The sequence below is a fragment of the Silurus aristotelis genome (assembly GCF_946808225.1).
Source record: "Silurus aristotelis genome assembly, chromosome: 10".
Lineage (NCBI taxonomy): Eukaryota > Metazoa > Chordata > Actinopteri > Siluriformes > Siluridae > Silurus > Silurus aristotelis.
The window spans coordinates 24,043,944-24,057,062 of NC_139583.1; the positions used below are offsets into that span (position 1 = coordinate 24,043,944).

At 37.1% G+C, this 13,119-nt stretch overlaps 1 protein-coding gene across 2 annotated transcripts; it reads left to right on the top strand.

The window, feature by feature from the left end:
• The first annotated feature begins 438 nt into the window (after positions 1 to 438).
• Positions 439 to 12,732, top strand: LOC310732439 (para-nitrobenzyl esterase). 2 transcript variants are annotated; one of them, XM_083553008.1, is made up of 10 exons: positions 439 to 585; positions 1,192 to 1,256; positions 4,181 to 4,878; positions 5,076 to 5,171; positions 7,581 to 7,777; positions 8,177 to 8,376; positions 8,467 to 8,525; positions 8,628 to 8,795; positions 9,861 to 10,082; positions 10,176 to 12,732. In XM_083553008.1, the coding sequence occupies exons 3-10, from the start codon at positions 4,185 to 4,187 to the stop codon at positions 10,316 to 10,318; spliced, it is 1,779 nt and encodes a 592-aa protein (XP_083409134.1). In that variant the 5' UTR covers positions 439 to 585; positions 1,192 to 1,256; positions 4,181 to 4,184; the 3' UTR covers positions 10,319 to 12,732. The 2 variants fall into 2 exon arrangements, with proteins under 2 accessions (XP_083409134.1, XP_083409133.1); XM_083553007.1 differs by lacking the exon at positions 1,192 to 1,256 and having other exon boundaries at positions 445 to 585.
• The last annotated feature ends 387 nt before the right edge of the window (positions 12,733 to 13,119 follow it).

The window sequence follows — 13,119 nt, forward strand, 5'->3', positions numbered from 1 at the left end:
GGGGCTTGGAGACAGCTGGTCCACTGTGGCGACCCCTAATGGGAGAAGAAAGAAGAAGAAGGTGTATATAACTTCATACTAATATTAGTAATATATAGTTAATATTTTATGTTATAAAGTCTATGGAACATACTGTACAAAAGTGCTGAATTTACCAGGTCTAGTCACGTGACTGAATTTTTTGCTGCATTCTCACATACAGTACTCTATACTAGATGCTATGCTGCATACTACTTGAAGAAATAATGCAGTATACAGGTTTCCCTGAAAATTGCAATAAAATATTCTCGTAAAAAAAGACAACTGTGAACTGGTTCAAAGACAGTGCTGTCTGGACGTTTTGCAACAAGTTGCCCTAAATCAGCCATCTTTACTTTAAGACAATGGGCGGGGATTCTGCTTTCAGGACACTCGGTTGGGTTTGGTCCTAAATCCCTTAGTACTGTCTATAGACGTGCACTACACTTGGATATGAAATAATGGGCTTCTAAAGCGTATGTAGTCCACTACTTGTAAAAGAACACCATTTTATTACTCAGCCTTTAGCAAGAAAAACCGTTCACCCAATGCGTACACACTGCAAGGGTAAGTTTATAACATTTATTAATCAGGGTTCTTTTCAGTATATTGTACTACATGTTAGAAGTGTGTATTATATATTTTATAGTTATTTAACTGTTCAAATTGAAATTGTTTGAGTTTGTTTGTATGCTTTTGTATTCGTCTCTTCCTTGTGTCAGATACATTCCTGTAACTGTACATGTGATAGAAAGTTTCTTTATTATAATAGTAAAGGATAATATTACATGTGGTTATTATGTATAAAGTCAGAGAGGTTTTTAAAAAAAGAGAGAGAAAGGGACATTTATAAATCAGGATTGGACTTTAAATATTACACATTACTAAACATGCCCAGATTTAACAATAATAATGATTCTATATCATTATAATCCTTATACATTATACTAATAATTATCATTCACATCATTCTCACTGTGTGCGTTTGTGTGTGTGTGTGTGTGTGTGTGTGTGTCTGTGTGTGTGTGTGTCTGTGTGTGTGTGTCTGTGTCTGTGTGTGTGTGTGTGTGTGTGTGTCTGTGTGTGTGCCTTTTCCTGCTTTGCTTCGCACTGCTATTTGGTTGAGCACTTCCTTTTTTTGTTCAACTTTATGTATGTCTGTATGGAATATAGCTTCTCCAAGGGTACACAAACTTTTTCACCTGGCTTACTTTGTGTAAAGAATCAAAAACATCCAGGTACTAAAATTAGAGTTTGTCGATTACGTTTTGTTACATGTTAGTTGTTTTTTTGTATTTGTTGGATGTTTGCGAATATGTCAATAAATTATCAGCTGAGCTTACTGACATCTGAATCTGAAATGGTCAATTAAAAAAAAACAACAAAAAAAAAAATTTTATATATATATATATATATATATATATATATATATACATATATGTTACCTCTGGCTGGCCTTCGCTCACTGTCAGTGTACAGGAAATTAAGAAGGGATTCTTTAATGGGAAATGAAAAAAACAAGTATACACCGATCAGGCATAACATTATGACATTATATCATTATGACTGATGATCAAATAACACTGATGATCTTTTAATCATGGCACCTGTTAGTGGGTACGATTTATTAGGCAGCAAGTGAACATTTTGTCCTTAAAGTTGATGTGTTAAAAAGCAAAAAGAAAGAATGGGCAAGCATAAGAAGCAAGTTTGACAAAGGGCCATATTTTGATGGCTAGACGTCTGGGTCAGAGCATCTCTGAAACTGCAGCTCTTGTTCTCGGTCTGCAGTGGACAGTATCTACCAAAGGTGGTCCAAGGAAGGAACAGTGGTGAACCTGCGACAGGATCATGGGCGGCCGAGGTTTATTGATGCACGTGGGGAGCGAAGGGTGGCCCGTGTGGTCCGATCCAAAAGACGATCTTCCGTAACTCAAATTGCTGAAGATGTTAATGATGTTAATTCTCGAACTGTATTGGCAGCTAAAGGGGAACCATCACAATATTAGGCAGGTGGTCATAATGTTATTCCTGAACGATGTATATTTATTAGGAATTTCATCATATACTTTTATCTGCGAACATACAAAAATGGAAACAAAATCTAAAAAGAAAAGGACTGCATGTGTTGACATTTAGAAAAATATTTCTCACATTTGTGCAGTTCTGCTCACGTTCTCTTCTGGAAATGTAAATTATAGTTACTTTTGCTGTGCTCTGACAATCAGTGCTGACGTGTTTGCGCAAGTTTGAGCAGCAGTAAAAATGAAGGGTGTGATTATTGGGTTTTTTTTATTTATGTTTTTTTTTTTTTTCTTCAATTACATGCATTTTACTGCCTTTCTTTTTTACCAACATGTTTACCATGATTTAGCAAACTCAATATTCAGTTTCATATCCTTTTTTTTTTTTTTTGCTTGTCATTCTTCTTCTAGAAAAGAAAAAAAAAACAGTTTTGTGAAGTATACAAAAGTATGATTGTTTTGTGAACAACTTCCCTTATCTGAGCTGTGGATCACTGAGAGTTACCCTTGACATCTTGCTGGCTTCTCTGACTAACATCTTTCCTGTTTAATAGCTTTTGATTGCTGTGCATTCTTCTTTACATTGTTTGCATCATGGTTCGAATGCTGCTCCGCAGAATGTTAACAGCTTGATTTTGTTATTTCACAGCAAGTCCCAGACTTGTTCTGTCATGTCCTTGGTCTTCAGGTTCTTGTTTATTTAATTTCGCCCTCTGATAGCAGATAGTTAAAGCAGAACAAATTCTTTAGAGTTTTTTTTTGTTTGTTTTTTTGTTTTTTTGTTTTTTTTATGAATTGAAGTTGTATTAATACTTAATCAATACACTGTAATTCATATCGTCCCTGATAAATGAGGTGCGTTTGTGTTTGGCCTGGTTTTATCCCAGTCTTTACACCGATAACAGTGTTTTTTTGGTGTTATTGTTTGTGTTTTAGTCAGGGTTGCAACAGGGCAGAAAAGTTCTGGTAAATGTCTGGAAACTTTCTGGAAACTTTCTGGGGAATTTGGGAAATATGCGAAGTTGGAAATTTACCAGGATTTTATGTGAATTTATGAGAATTAATTAGAAATTTTGGGAAATGTATATAAACTGTATCATATATAAAGATATAAATATAAACATTTGAATTAGTCATAAGCTGACATGCATGCAAACTAATACAGGTTTAAAAAAATTAAATTTTGAATGATTTAATTGTTAGTATAAATTTGTTGCGCAATAGCCTACACACAGCACAAGGAAGTTTCAAACATACGTTTATGTAATATTTTTGTAATTTCCGTGGATACTCAACATTTTTCAACATCATTTTGTGTGCAGGATTCAAGAATATCTTTGATATGTTATGGAGGAATACACAGTGTATGCGGGGTGTGGTTTCAATAAGTATGCATGTGATTGATGCATGTGCAGGGTAGAAATTCTAATGAAATTGCATTAAATCTGGCTGTTTTAAACAAGATTATCCTGCAAGATTTCCTTTTCAACTACATATTTCCTTGTTATTGGCTAACCTGCAATTTTGTACATTTCCTGTTAATTTCCCATATATTCCTGTTAATTCCCATGGAAAGCTTCCAGTCTTGAACATTCCTGGAATTTTGCAGCCCCTGGTGCTAGAATCACCAACAGTAGAATATGGGCAATTTGTAACGGTGTTAAAAGGGTGATTATTGAACTTGACAAGTTTGTTTTCATATTTACTTTTTATTTATTCATTCATTCATTTTCTCCCGCTTATCTGCTATTCGGGTCGCGGGGGCAGCAGTCTAAGCAGGCCCCCGCCTTCGACTGCTGCCCAATCCTCACAGCACCGTCCCACCGGGAAGGCGGCCCCACGTCACGGACCTTGATATTTCCCTTGTAAGGGACCCCCGGAGCATAGAGGGTTAAGGGCCTTGCTCAAGGGCCCAAGAGTGGCAGCTTGGCGATGCCGGGGCTTGAACCCCAGACCTTCCGATCGGCAACCCAGCGCCTTAACCGCTGGAGCCACCACTCCCCCTTTTTTATTTATATTATTTATATAAAATTTATATTTTTATTTATATTATTTACAATAAGGTGATAATGAAAAAATGAAAACTATATTAAACTGTATAGATATTAATATGAACTGTGTAAACCTGTGTGGCTCAGAGAGATGAACGAAGACGCATTTGAGGTCCCTGAAAGGAACGAGTACCGCTACCTCGTTCAGGATGAAGCTGAAGATGAGATCCAATATGTCCGCCGCTACTACGTCAGCCCATTCCTGCAGGTGTCCCGCAGGTGCATGTTTTTGATCGGCTGTGGCATTCTCTGCCTTCTCACTCTCGCCGGATACCTGGCTTACGTGGCTCAGACTCCTCCTCATGGTTATGCTGAGGTGCTAACAGACTGTGGTTTGCTGCACGGGCAATGGAAAGACGGCGCATACTCCTTCAAAGGTATCCCGTATGCCGTGCCACCGGTCGGCGAACACCGTTGGCGTCCTCCAGCAGACCTGAAAGCTAATGGAAAGTGCTGGGATGGTGTTTACAATGCCACGTATTTTCGTAGCATGTGTGCCCAGGTCCGACCTCTCAGGGAAGACGGGCATGTGATGGGTCACGAAGACTGCCTGCACTTGAACATCTGGACACCCAGCTTGGTGCCTAATGGTGCTCTGCCTGTCATGGTGTGGCTCCATGGAGGAGACTTGCACATGCTGAGCGGGCAGGAGAATGGCTATTCGCCCACAGAGAAGCTGGCGAACCAAACACAAACTGTGTTTGTCAGCCTAAATTACAGGCTTAATGCATTCGGCTTCATGGCTTTGGAGTTACTAAGAAAAGGTTCTCCCACTAATACCTCAGGTCAGTCCTTAAATCTTTTTAAAGCTTCTGTCTGATTAGATCTAGATTTGTCTAAAACTGTTGAGACCTTCTTGGAGAACTAGTTACAATATTTATAGACTGATGCTTTTTAACAGCCTTGAAGTGTTTATTCCTTGTTATATAACCAGGGGGATTTGGTACACAGAGACTAATGTGGATAATATGTTTGTATGCAGGCAACTACGGCTTCATGGACCAGATTCAAGCTCTTCAATGGGTTCAAAAAAACATCCATGTGTTCGGTGGAGACCCAAAGAAAATCACCATATTTGGTCAGAATTCTAAATAGTTTTCTAGCAAAACAACCTCCTCTATACATCTTTTTGACACGTACTACATACTGTGCAGTTTATAAGTAACAGTTTTTGGCTCTGTATTTTTAGAATGTTGGCCATAATCACTTATATGTTGTTTGTCCATATTAGGTGAATTGTGGTATGGTGCATTATCACCTTGATGGTGAATATTAGCCTGTAAGCACACATACTGAAGTGTTTTTTTTTTTTATACAACAGTAATAAGGCCAACAATTATGTTAAGAAACCACATTCATAGGTTATATATCAATGTTGTGGATCTCGCAAACAAAAGTTGGTTCCTGTTACCTCTAGTGATGTACAGTAAATCTTTACAGTACATTTTCAAGGAATCTGGACTTTAAAGTTTTTGGGGAACACAAAAGAGGAAGTACGCAAACCATGTATTTGAGTAGAGATACACTAGGTAAATTATTACTTCAATAATATAAAAAGTACAAAAGTATTGGCCTTCAAATATACTTAAGTTTCCAAAGTATTATGATTTATTATGGCTATAATGTTCCTATTATAATTTTTGTCACAAGAATCTTGTTTATTTAAATCAGTTTTTATGAAAAGACTCTAATGTTACTCTAAAGGTGTTCAGTAGGGATGAGATTAGAGCTCTATAGCAGGTCACTCAAGATCTTCCTCTCCAAAGCATGTAAACATGATCTTCGTGGAGCTCACTTTGTGCACAGGGGCATTGCCATGCTGGAACAGATTTCCAAGTTCAAGTGAATGCACAATTTTATTATAGTGCATCTAAAGACGCCCTGTACAATTGAGTGCCTCCAACTTTGTGGTAACAGTTTGGAAAAGAACCACATATAGAAGGAAAGGCCAGGGGACCCACTACTTTTGGTAATAAAGTGTATTTGACTTGGAAATGTAGTAAAGTTAAAGTAAAAGTTTCTTAGTAGAAAAAGCTACTTAAGTATAGTAACAAATTACAGTCCTCCACTGCATTTAACTCCACTCTACTCAGTAAAAACATGCCACACAATGCTACTTTGAAGTGAATTGCGTTAAATGAGAACCTGTTGTGAGACCACATCTGTAACCCCAAACTTCTGGTGAGAGTTTGTAAGGTTCTGTAATAACAGAATATTCTCTCCTTAAAAGGGTATAATGAACAGAGGTATGGAATAATTCTTATAGATGATTGCTTTTACTTCAGATACTAAAGTAAATTTAAAAGCGAGCACTACCTTTTACTAATGTAGAATGTACTAAATGACAAAAGAGTTATTTTACTTTTACTGGAGTAATATTTAATCCAGGGTGTTTGTATGTTTAATCAAGTAAACGAACGGTGTGCCTTGTCCAATATTGTGGTATGCTATAGAAGCAATAAACAGTCATTTCCTCACCAGACCACCCTCCCGCATTCTCTCTCTCTCTCTCTCTCTCGCTCTCTCTCTCTCTCTCTCTCTCTCTCTCTCTCTCTCTCTCTCTCTCTCTCTCTCTCTCTTACTCGCTCTCTCTCTCTCTCACACACACACACTCACTCTCTCTTTTTTTTCTCTCTCTCCCTGTCTCTCTCTCAAAAAACACAGTGTTACATTTTACAGAGAAACCAGAAAGCATAAACACCTCTGTCCCAAAGTCTCTCCTGAGGAAAATTTGGCTGTAACCAAGAATTCTTCCCTAAATGTTGAATTGTCTCCTAAATAAACGCAAACAAATTGTATATTTTAAACATATTAAAATATTTTTAGTGTTAGTCTTAGATTATGTCCACCATATGTGTTCATGCTGTTTCCATAGAAACAGCAACCTATTAGACATTAATAAAAATTAATTACACAAGCACATTAATATTAACCTCATTCACATTACAGCTGTAACTACTTTCAGAGCTCTGCTGTTAAACAGAAATAATGCACACACCCTGACCAATAAGATTTAATGTTAATGTGGTAAAATAATAATAATAATAATAATAATAAACACCTTCTGGCCAATCAGAATTGAGAATTCAACAACCTAAACATATTTGCAGACTGCACTGTAAATTATGTAGCACTGTCCTGCTAATTGTTTTCTATGATTTCACAAAATAGGACACATTATTGGATACCTTTCTGTTTCTAAAAGAACTTGTTTTTTTTAGAAAGTCTCTGTCATCTGATACAAGTTTGGCCTGATTGTCTCACTTCTAAGCCACTTGAAAAGACAGTTTCCTGAGAGGAAAGTTGTTGTGCAATCCAGCATTGAGTTTCACAATCATTAAAAAATAGATGTTTATTGAAGAACGTGTCTGGTGTAAACCCACAGGAATGTGTCCTAACAAATCATGTTCACCACATTTGGCATCTTGTGTTCCCTCGTAATTTTTACCTCACTGCTATGCTTCCATTTTGTCTTTATTTTCACAAGGCGGGACATCAGTAGGGGCTTTGATGATTTCGCCTCGAGCTAAGGGTCTGTTTCATCGTGCAATTGGAATGAGCTCGTCATTCGTGTCTAACACCTCTTTGAACGCAGCCGAACGAGGCAACCTTGAATTCTTAAAGAAAACAGGCTGCCAAGATGCCACCTGCCTTCGACAGCTTAACATGACTCAGATCCTCCAGGTGAGATGCGCATACCTAAACACCACATCCTGATTCTAACCCATTCCTATCGTTTGTTTTATGTTTCAGCTTCCAGTACACCTGAAACCAGTAATCCATTTCAGGATCACCACCATAGGCAGTTGAAAATCAATTATTTTAGTTTAAGTTAATTCGATTTCAGAACCTTGGATCCAACCTCAAGTTTTGAAGTGGGTTTTGCTGAATTTAATAACATTGAGAGAAGTTTCTGACCTCAAAACAGCTCGGATCATTAATAAGCTTGTGCAGCTATTGATTACCTAGATTGGGCTTGATTCAAGCAGGAACAGTGTTCCAATGTGTTATGTGTGTGTTGTGTGCTACGGACTCACGAGCGATGTGTAAAGAATTTAAAAGATTTTCTTTTTGTCTACCCAGGCCATTCCATGGGAACAATACCCATCTTGGGCAAAAGATGGACTGACAGACATCCCTATTATAGAGACTTTATATGGTCCAGTGGCAGTTTTAGATGGTCATGTTCTCCCCACTCATTCATTTAAAGCTTGGGAGAAAAGTGAATTTTACAATGATGTTCCATTCGTGGTTGGAACAGCAGAGCAAGAAACCGACTACAGGTACATGTTTGGTAACCTCCTTGCAATCTGGATCCCAATATCATGGCAATAAATGTATTGATGGTTCTCTTTCTTCTTAACTCCTTTCAGTCCACCAATGAAAAACATATCCACCTGGACATGGAGTGACTACCAGTGGTTTCTCTCAGGTATCCTAGTTTGTTCAATTGCTTACATACCTAAAGCTTAAAGGTTTTTAAATATTTCCCTCATAATCTATGTGTTCCCTCTCTCGTTGTTACTCTATATAGAGATGTTAAGGCCATTTGGAAATCAGGTGCTATCCCAGGCCCAAAGACTGTACAACAGTTCTGCGCCATGCCCAACCAATGATCGCTGTCCTGAAAGACTCTACACCACTTTAGTGTCAGATATAAGAGCCAGCTGCCCGAGCAACCACCTGGCCAAGCAAGCTGCAGGTTCATATAAACCAAACCAAAAAAAAACACTTCTCTTCTTCTCTTATTGTGTTGTACATTCTAAAAATTATATAAATATATATTTTAGTATTGGTTTATGATACAAAGCAAACTGCGTTCCAGACTTCACATCTTGCAAATCACTTAGTTTGAACTCTCTTTTTAATATACCATGACTGAGCAACAAGCACACAAATTCACTATGGTGTGCACCAGTGGTGGAAAGTAAGAAAGTAAATGTAATTCGTTACTGTACTTAAGCAGCTTTTTTGCGTATCTGTACTTTACTGAGGTATTTCCATTTGGGGAGACTTTTACTTTACTACATTTTAAAGTTGAATATATTATATATATTGGCATCTACTTGACTCGAAAAACTTATTTGAGAATTGAGAAGGTTTTGGGCTCATGATCATTTTAATAGATGTGTTGGACTGATCAGTGTTTGACTAGTTGATATTATTCTATTAAAAGTTTGTTGTGATAAGAGTAACATTAGAGTCTTTGTATATAAACCGAGTTGATTAAGCAAAGAGTTTTGTGACAAAAATGATAATAGGAACATTATAGCCAATAGCCTTAAATACTTAAGAATACTTAAGTACATTTTTACTTTGGATACTTAAGTACATTTTGGTACAAGTGAAAGCTTAAAGGGAGGACTTTTACTTTTATTGGAGTAATATTTTCCTTTACTTTAACTCAATTACATGGTTTGTGCACTTCGTCCACCACTGGTGTGCACGCATTTCTGATTTGCAGTATTCGCAGTACATCCGTGTGCATCACATGTCTTGTTGACCCTGTTCCCAAACTAATCTTTTTTGGTGTAAAAAAAAATTTAAAATTTTGTTCTGGCAACCCAGATAATTTCTGGGCCAGAAAAGTGTCAATAAAACTTTAAATAAAGAAATCGTGCTGTTCATATATTAAGTGTTTTAGACTGCAAATATGATGCACTCAAAAGCATAGTCAGTCTGATAAAACACCTACATAATCACATCAATCAGGTCATGAGAGTCTGAGTCGAACTGTCATCATTCATACATTTTTGTGTATTTACAGAGGCCTTGAAGAGCCCTGTGTACCGCTATCTGGTGACCTACACTCCATCCAAAGCAGCTAATTCATCCACGTGGCTCCCTTATCCGAGCCGCTTCTCCTTCCACATGATGGATGGCTTGGCATTTTTTGGTGGCCTAGAGATGGCACTCGGGACCATGACCTCTACAGACAAAGCATTTCAGGAGATGCTCACAAAATACTTCATCCAGTTTGCAAAAGATGGTATGGTTTTTTCTAAAGTATGCTTCAAAATGGAGTTATTGAGTATTCTCACTGTGCAACGGCTCCAAAAAATCTGTCGGTTTCCTCTCGTAGGTAAAATGCCAGAGGATTGGCCTGAGTTCCCGTCTCAGACTGCGATCCTGAATCAGAAGCTTTCCGTGGCACAGAATCCTTTAGCAGAGAGATGTGCTCTGTGGGAAAAGAATAGCTTTCATTCATATGCTTGGTTCAACTAATATGGTTTTATTGGACTCTCAAAAGGATAAGCTTCACTAAACAAATATGCAGCAAGCACAAGCAGCTATGAAAATGAAAAGAAAACTGGCTGTTTTGTTTTGCCGTTTTTGGTCGATATTGAGCTGGCCAAAAAAAATGCAGGAAGTAAGTATTTTATTTTGCACTGACAGTCAAGCACATTCTTAGTTTTATTCATTGTTAAACAGCAATAAAGAAACTTGCATAGTTTGTAATAAGGAAATATATTTTGACTTTGCAAAGCACATTAATTATTATATACTTTCTTACAGGGCTACATAAAAATCTCAAAAATTATACATGATTATTTACCACATTTGGCTAGGGTTCAGGTCTAGGTTAGGTCCAGTGTATTCGTTTAGATAAAAAAAAAAAAAAAGAGGAGGATTCCTCCTTAGTAAGACGAGTGTTTTGATACGTCACACATCTGTGTTCGTAGGGTTTTTTTGTTTTTTTTTTGAGTGGACAGGGTTAATGATGTCATGTGACGTTAATGCATTTAACACAGCATTTAGGTCTCTTTACTGTGCTGAGCATTTTGACATGTCTCGTGTCCGTGTGGCAGGAGTTTCACGATTAGAAAAGAGTATTCGTAAACAACTTCGATTTGAGCTCATGAGAGTGTGTACATTTGTGCATTAGAAGACTGAATATCCTTGACTTGCTTGATTGCAAATCATATGATTTGTAAGGGAAAAGAGCATGATTTTGTGAAATCTAGTCATTTACATTATTAGGCTTAATTAAAGAAAATGAAAATACTCCGAATTATTCAGAACACACAATTTACGAGAAAATGGAACAAAAGAAATGCCTTCGTTTGAAACAGATGTGGGTCAATCTGCATATATCCAGGAGCCATGAACAAACATCTGATGGAAAAGTAATGCCACACTGGACAGAAAGAATCTGTAAAGACCAGTATGATTTTGCTACAGCATCTTCTTTTAACCTCCAGCATGTCTGTCATGAGACAAACAGGTTCCCCTTGCATATGTTCAGTGTGTTTTACATCTCCTGACTTAAATCCCACCCAGTTCACTTTTTGCCCTTAGAATTTGACAGCATTTTATGCATTTTATGTTTCCGGCCCTCTGTGCTCTTTGCCATGGATTCATTTTTCCACTTGTGCCGGTAAAAAGAAAACCAAATTTTCCCCAAACTTTTGGAAATGTGTTTATACCGAATTGTGTTTAAAAAATAAAGATTGATTAAATGAATCTAACTTTTATTATCTTGCTACTAACGCAATTAGATGCAAAACAAACTAAATCTACCGAGTGCATCAGCATCCCTCAAAAGTGTCTAAATAAAGAGTTTGAACATTTAAATTATGAGCACATGTTTCAATAAAATAAACCCATTAGACATGCTATGCTAACCAATAGCAAAGTTAATTATGGATTATCAAAGAAAACAACTGAGTCTTCCGCAGACTTAATTGATTTAACTAAATATAGAACAATCCTGAAGTGTTTTACTCGTCATATTCTATGGCAATTTACCAAAAATATCTATTTTTTAAATTAATCAGTTTATAGTTAATGTTGTGGATTGTGAATGAAAAATGTTGTTCTTAGTTATATTATAGTAGCTATAAACAGTTGTTCCATCACCAAGCTCTAATTAGGCAGAAAAACATCACTTTATAGAGCAGAGATTTCCAAGCTGGGGCCTGTCGTGACCTTTGATTTGGCAAACCATGCAATATATGAAAAGATGGGGGGGGGGGGGGGGGGGGAAGGAAAATATGCCATTTGAAAAAACTTAGGATAAAAAAAAAAAGTTCCAGCTTCATGTATCTCATTAGAGGTCCCTGAATAGCTGAACAATTCCACTGTACAATAAATTCTCATTATACAAGAACTTTCACCAAACTTGACCAATGAAAATAAGTTAAGCATCAGTTAAACAGATTACAGAGTAATTCATGTTTTCTTTTTTATATTTTAAATATGAAAACTTTCATTTTACTCTAATGTTTGGTATATGCCAACATTTGGGCTACGGCCCTCAATCCAGTTAGAAATTTTGGCTCTTTGTATATAGAAAAAAGTGCGATAGAGAAACCAAAAAGTATTAAGACTTCTCATATGGGAAAACCTACCTGGGAAGACTTATTCCATAACTGCAAATCTCCATACAGATGTTTTCACTAAATACTTTTTGATCGAAGAGTGGCACCTCTTCTGTGGTGATGCCAGTTAATGTAAATATTACTGTAGAAATGTTGAAGAACAAGAGCATTAATAAAAATGATTTGTAATACAGCAGTTTAATACGACCTATGGAATATGAACTACTGTCAGACCTGCTGTTACAGAAATGGAACACTTTCTGTTCATGCAGATTCAAGCTTGATCATCATAGTACGACTAATTGTTCAGCCGATCAAGCTTTAAAAAAAATTCCATTTCCTTGAGCATTGTCAGTGCAAAAAAATTAACTAGATCTGTCGTTTGCATTCAGGTGTTATTCGCATTTCTCTTCCCATCATCCTGAAGGGTGACTTTGCTTTTTGTTATCTGTGATCGGAGGGTTCCTGACCCTTCCAGGATGGAGGCTGTGATTAGAGAATCATGCTGTAGACCTGGGCTTATCCATTACTCCTCGTTCTGTCTCCATGATTGGACAGGTTGACTTGTGCGATCTGCGCCAGAAGACTAGATGAAAGGTTCTTATCGAAAGAGTGCGCATGAAAGTGCTGACATGTATAGACCTCACATCAAAGCGGAGGTTTTCATTTTGTGCAGCAGATTTATGGGGTCAGAATCTACACCAC

Coding starts and splice junctions, on each gene's coding strand:
- LOC310732439 (XM_083553008.1), top strand. CDS start 4,185: ATGAACGAAGACGCATTTGAGGTCCCTGAAAGGAACGAGTACCGCTAC. Junction 8,526..8,627: donor CTACCAGTGGTTTCTCTCAG/GTATCCTAGTTT, acceptor TACTCTATATAG/AGATGTTAAGGCCATTTGGA. Junction 10,083..10,175: donor CATCCAGTTTGCAAAAGATG/GTATGGTTTTTT, acceptor TTCCTCTCGTAG/GTAAAATGCCAGAGGATTGG.